At 47.6% G+C, this 6,756-nt stretch overlaps 1 protein-coding gene across 1 annotated transcript; it reads left to right on the top strand.

The window, feature by feature from the left end:
- Positions 1-208: 208 nt before the first annotated feature.
- kpnb1 (karyopherin (importin) beta 1) lies at positions 209-3,257 on the top strand. The gene is made up of 4 exons (XM_079645087.1): positions 209-367; positions 724-838; positions 1,399-1,560; positions 2,320-3,257. Coding segments are annotated over exons 1-4 (372 nt in total). The 5' UTR covers positions 209-273; the 3' UTR covers positions 2,321-3,257.
- The last annotated feature ends 3,499 nt before the right edge of the window (positions 3,258-6,756 follow it).

Consider the following 6,756-nt stretch of genomic DNA (forward strand, 5'->3'; position numbering starts at 1 on the left):
TCAAACTCAACTCACATTATCTGAGACTGATCACACACTCCTCTCACCACAGGGGGTCCGTCAGGAGGACTCTCTGACTCACATCCACCTCAGAACCTCTCTCTCTTCAGACCTCCTGAAGAATCAGCGCTGTGAACTAGAAAAATCAACGTCTCTAACTCTCTCTCTCTCTCTCTGTGTGTGTGTGTGTGTGTGTCTCTCTCTCTCTCTCTCTCTCTGTCTCTGTCTCTGTCTCTGTCTCCGTCTCCGTGTGTGTGTCAGACGGACTACGACATGGTGGACTACCTGAACGAGTTGAGGGAGGGCTGTCTGGAGGCGTACACCGGCATCATCCAGGGCCTGAAGGGGGACCAGGAGAACGTGCACCGTAAGATCACATGACCTCAGGTCCCCCCCCCCCCCCCCCCCCCCCCCCCCCCTCCCCGAAGCGACGTCGGTTCCTCCTCCTGCCTTCAGTCTAGCAGGGGGATTTTACGATGTCGCAGAGCAACGAGTCTCTTTCACCCGGAGCGCTGCAGGCTGAAGCCCAGACACAGAGCTCCGGCTTTGCGAGACTCAACATTTGAGATTTCTAAACATGTGATGAAAAAGCTGAGGTTTTACTACATGAGTTCAGATTCACTGATATTACCAGAATCCATTGTTTGTGTTTCAGCCTCTCAGCTTTCCCTCCTCAGTGTCTTCAGTAACATTAGTAACTTGTGTAATGCTCCTCCTCCACAGCGGACGTGATGCTGGTGCAGCCGCGGGTGGAGTTCATCCTCTCCTTCATCCATCACATCGCTGAAGACGAGGACCACTCTGACGGAGTCGTGGCCAACGCCGCCGGGCTCATAGGGTGAGGGGGGGGGCGGGGTTCATTTATTTATCCAGTTATTTTAAAACAAAACAAAACAATAACATAATCTGATATGTATACATGTGTTTCTGCTGCCCCCAAGTGGCCCAAAAGAGTATTGCAGTTTTAAGAATCTCATTGATAAAGGAGATTCAGTGAAAGACAGACTGCGCGGTGCGTTCAGGGGCACAAGTGTGTGTTGGTCTGTGAAGAGAGATCATGCACCACTCTGAAGTGTGATGGATAAACACAACACCTGAGACCAACACACTTTCATTTGTAAAATATAAAGCCCATATTTTAGAGTTTGTTCATTTTAAAACCAAACATGCTTAAATCTGTTTGTGTTCTCTGATGTTTGAGAGGAAGAGGATTTTAAAAAGGGAAGCTTTTAGTTCTTTCCACTTCCAAGCTTTTTTCTTGGAGTGAAAGTTTCAGTTTTGACATTTAATAAAACCTGTCTAGAGTCGTATCATGTAATTCTGGATGTGATGCTGCTCCTTAGAAGCCAGAGTGCTGTTTGTTAATCTGTGTGTGTGTGTGTGTGTGTGTGTGTTTAGGGACCTGTGCACGGCCTTTGGTAAGGACGTGATGAAGCTGGTGGAGCTGCGTCCACTCATCAACGACCTTCTGACGGAGGGCCGGAGATCCAAGACCACCAAGACCAAGACCCTCGCCACCTGGGCCACCAAGGAGCTGCGGAAGCTCAAGAGCCAGGCCTGGTGAGATACACACACTGTACACACACTGTACACACACTGTACACACTGTACACATACACTGTACACACACTTTACATACACTGTACACACACTGTACATACACTGTACACACACTCTACACACACACTCTACACACACACTCTACACACACACTCTACACATACACTCTACACACTGTACACACTCTACACATACACTGTACACATACACATACACTGTACACATACACTGTACACATACACATACACTGTACACACACTGTACACACACTGTACACACTCTACACACACACTGTACACACTCTACACACACACTCTACACATACACTGTACACATACACATACACATACACATACACTGTACACACACTGTACACACACTGTACACACTCTACACACACTCTACACATACACATACACATACACTGTACACACACTGTACACACACTGTACACACTCTACACACACTCTACACATACACATACACATACACTGTACACACACTGTACACACACTGTACACACTCTACACACACTCTACACATACACTGTACACATACACATACACATACACTGTACACACTCTACACACACACTGTACACATACACATACACATACACTGTACACATACACATACACTGTACACACACTGTACACACTCTACACACACACTACACATACACTGTACACATACACTGTACACACACTGTACACACACTGACTCTCTCTCCCTCTCTAACCCTCTCTCTCTCGCCCTCAGAGGGTCGTCGACGGGGAGCAGCAGCTGATCTTCTCTGAGACGCAGCAGCAGAAGAGTGACGTGAGACGAGTGTGTGTGAGAGAGACGTGTGAGCGAGAGACGATGACATCACACCTTCAGTTCCTCCCCCTTCCCCCCTTGGACTGGACTCTGACTCCCCCTCCTCCCCCCCCCCAATCAAAACAGACTCACCCTCCTCCCACAATGCACCTCTCTCGCCGCCGCCGGCCCCGCCCCCCTGAGAGGAGAGGGGGAGGGAGGGACGGGGGAGGAGGGGCCACCAGACGACGAATAAAAGACTTGAGAGGAACGAGCTTCTCTGGACTTCTGTGGAAACGTTAGGTTTTTTTTTGCTCTTATTTTTCTTCTTCTTCCGAGCACTTCAAGGCGGCCTCCAGGGGGCGCCGCTCTGTCACTCAATTCCTACAAAATAAAAGTCCTCGTCCTCCGAGTGCCAAAGGGAGCTTCAGTGGGGGTCACCTGGTTAGTTTGGGGGAAAGGGTAACTCACCATTTTTTGCTTGTTTAAAAATAATTGAGAGAATTGAAGACGTTTGTTAAAGGTTATATTTTTCCATTGCTATGATGAAAGTTACAAACAATAAAATGATATGAAACATTCCCCACGCTGTTGTCTGTTGGGCTCCGGGACCCCCCAGCGGGACCCCCCACCAACACACGATTCTGAAGAATATTGATTTTGTTTTTGGACGTTTTGCTGCCTCAACCCTCCACGGGGGTCCTCTCCTCCAGGGGGGGTCCTCTCCTCCAGGCGGGTCCCAGCCTCAGCTCTTATTTTGTAGAGGGGCTGCAGCTGTGGGAGGACGCACTTCCTGTGGTGACCCTCATCCATCATTTCTGAATTGTGAATCATTTACAGCCGACCTGCTTTTTATTTCATACTTTAGTGAATACTAATAAAGTCTATATTGTACTGAATGTCCTGCTGGTTATTCAACCATAGAAGAAGAAACACCTGGGGTTAGAACCATAGAATAAGAGGCACCTGGGGTTAGAACCATAGAAGAAGAAACACCTGGGGTTAGAACCATAGAAGAAGAGGCACCTGGGGTTAGAACCATAGAAGAAAAAGAAACACCTGGGGTTAGAACCATAGAAGAAAAAGAAACACCTGGGGTTAGAACCATAGAAGAAGAGGCACCTGGGGTTAGAACCATAGAAGAAAAAGAAACACCTGGGGTTAGAACCATAGAAGAAGAGGCACCTGGGGTTAGAACCATAGAAGAAGAGGCACCTGGGGTTAGAACCATAGAAGAAGAGGCACCTGGGGTTAGAACCATAGAAGAAGAAGAAGAAACACCTGGGGTTAGAACCATAGAAGAAGAAGAAGAAACACCTGGGGTTAGAACCATAGAAGAAGAGGCACCTGGGGTTAGAACCATAGAAGAAGAGGCACCTGGGGTTAGAACCATAGAAGAAGAGGCACCTGGGGTTAGAACCATAGAAGAAGAGGCACCTGGGGTTAGAACCATAGAAGAAGAGGCACCTGGGGTTAGAACCATAGAAGAAGAGGCACCTGGGGTTAGAACCATAGAAGAAGAGGCACCTGGGGTTAGAACCATAGAAGAAGAGGCACCTGGGGTTAGAACCATAAAAGAAGAGGCACCTGGGGTTAGAACCATAGAAGAAGAAACACCTGGGGTTAGAACCATAGAAGAAGAAACACCTGGGGTTAGAACCATAGAAGAAGAGGCACCTGGGGTTAGAACCATAGAAGAAAAAGACACACCTGGGGTTAGAACCATAAAAGAAGAGGCACCTGGGGTTAGAACCATAGAAGAAGAAACACCTGGGGTTAGAACCATAGAAGAAGAGGCACCTGGGGTTAGAACCATAGAAGAAAAAGAAACAGCTGGGGTTAGAACCATAGAAGAAGAAACACCTGGGGTTAGAACCATAGAAGAAGAGGCACCTGGGGTTAGAACCATAGAAGAAAAAGAAACACCTGGGGTTAGAACCATAGAAGAAAAAGACACACCTGGGGTTAGAACCATAGAAGAAGAGGCACCTGGGGTTAGAACCATAGAAGAAAAAGAAACACCTGGGGTTAGAACCATAGAAGAAGAGGCACCTGGGGTTAGAACCATAGAAGAAAAAGACACACCTGGGGTTAGAACCATAGAAGAAGAAACATTAGATTGTGACAGATTGATATTTTCTGAGAAAGTTCAAAGTCGATGTCACAGCGATATTTATCCTATTAGTTTCATATCAATTTGATGAAGACATGCTTTCACAACTGCTTAAGTGTAATAATGTACATGTTATCTTTGCATTATAATTCTTAAATGGCTTGAATTTTACCGTTAGCAACTTAAACAATCTTCTGAAATGTAGTTCTGGCAGTGACAGGCTAACAGATGTGATAGACTGTAGTTAGGTTGTAGTTCTGTCACATGGGTTGGCCTGGAACATGGGGTTGGGCTGGAACATGGGGTTGGCCTGGAACATGGGGTTGGCCTGGAACATGGGGTTGGCCTGGAACATGGGTTGGCCTGGAACATGGGGTTGGCCTGGAACATGGGTTGGCCTGGAACATGGGGTTGGCCTGGAACATGGGTTGGGCTGGAACATGGGGTTGGCCTGGAACATGGGGTTGGCCTGGAACATGGGGTTGGCCTGGAACATGGGTTGGCCTGGAACATGGGGTTGGCCTGGAACATGGGTTGGCCTGGAACATGGGGTTGGCCTGGAACATGGGTTGGGCTGGAACATGGGTTGGCCTGGAACATGGGTTGGCCTGGAACATGGGTTGGCCTGGAACATGGGGTTGGCCTGGAACATGGGTTGGCCTGGAACATGGGTTGGGCTGGAACATGGGGCTGGGCTGGAACATGGGTTGGCCTGGAACATGGGTTGGGCTGGAACATGGGGTTGGCCTGGAACATGGGGTTGGCCTGGAACATGGGTTGGGCTGGAACATGGGGTTGGCCTGGAACATGGGTTGGGCTGGAACATGGGGTTGGCCTGGAACATGGGGTTGGCCTGGAACATGGGTTGGCCTGGAACATGGGGTTGGCCTGGAACATGGGTTGGCCTGGAACATGGGTTGGGCTGGAACATGGGGCTGGGCTGGAACATGGGGTTGGGCTGGAACATGGGTTGGGCTGGAACATGGGTTGGGCTGGAACATGGGTTGGGCTGGAACATGGGGTTGGACTGGAACATGGGTTGGGCTGGAACATGGGTTGGGCTGGAACATGGGGTTGGGCTGGAACATGGGTTGGGCTGGAACATGGGGTTGGGCTGGAACATGGGTTGGGCTGGAACATGGGGTTGGACTGGAACATGGGTTGGGCTGGAACATGGGTTGGGCTGGAACATGGGTTGGGCTGGAACATGGACAGCTTGGCCAAAGCTGTTTAATGAACTTTCCAGAACGTATACATGTCATAAACATCTGTCACCGTGGGTTCTTATGGGTTAAAAGAAAAATATGGATATAATAGTTAGGTTTTTAATATAAATATTCAATACATAGGCTATAAGAATGAATACAACACGGGAACATTTGTGTTTTTATATCTGCATCCTCTCTGAAGCTGGAGAGCTGTCAAACAAGAAGCTGTCAGGTGTTTCATCACTTTAGGTCAAATATTTGTTAATTTCATTATAAAAATAATGTGTTACCAGCACTCCTAGCATAAGTTATGAAATGTAAACAATGAGTAAACATTTTAAAAACCATAAAAAAAAAACATGGTTTTAAAACACACACCGTGTGTGAAAAAGCACACTTCCCACCGTCCAGGACGTGTTATTTACAATATCGGACAAGTAGATCTTTCAATTGACTTGTCCGGTGGACAAGTGACGTTTTTCGCCTTGATTTATTGACAAATTATTGATAAATTAAGTTTACAAAAGGCATCATTCTCATTCGCAAATTGTCCGTGTCCGCCATTGTTCGTTTAGAAATGTTAGTTTCGGTTCTGCTTGTCGATTCCTAAGGAAATGCATCTCGGTTACGGCCCGTCCACACAGCAGCTTTAAACAAATCTTGGAGGTGGGCGTGTCTGAAAGCTTGGGGATTTTTTGCGACCAACAACCAATCGCATGAATCTCCCGCCCCCGACATACAAAGCAAAAAACCCCGGTTCTTCTCCACTCAGAATATGTGCAGAAAGGAGTATGACATTGTGTGCATTAATGTGATGCATGATGTGGCAGAGGTAGAGTGTCAGCGGGAAGGGCTATGATGAACATGTATGAGATGAATGTCTATGGTGCTATGTTATGCTACATTCCATGCTGACTAAAGATACTGTCTATGCTTGCTAGCAATGTTTAAACAAAGTAAACTGGATATAAACTCCCCAAACAGGCGAAAACCTACCAGTTTCCCCCCCTGCCCCCTCCCTCCATGCCTGGTTCCTCCGGTTTGTGTCCCGGTAAGTTATGAGCGACTGGCCGTAAA

This window comes from Notothenia rossii (assembly GCF_949606895.1).
Source record: "Notothenia rossii genome assembly, chromosome: 8".
In the NCBI taxonomy this organism is placed as follows: domain Eukaryota; kingdom Metazoa; phylum Chordata; class Actinopteri; order Perciformes; family Nototheniidae; genus Notothenia; species Notothenia rossii.

Coding starts and splice junctions, on each gene's coding strand:
- kpnb1 (XM_079645087.1), top strand. CDS start 274: ATGGTGGACTACCTGAACGAGTTGAGGGAGGGCTGTCTGGAGGCGTAC. Junction 368..723: donor GGACCAGGAGAACGTGCACC/GTAAGATCACAT, acceptor CCTCCTCCACAG/CGGACGTGATGCTGGTGCAG. Junction 839..1,398: donor AACGCCGCCGGGCTCATAGG/GTGAGGGGGGGG, acceptor GTGTGTGTTTAG/GGACCTGTGCACGGCCTTTG.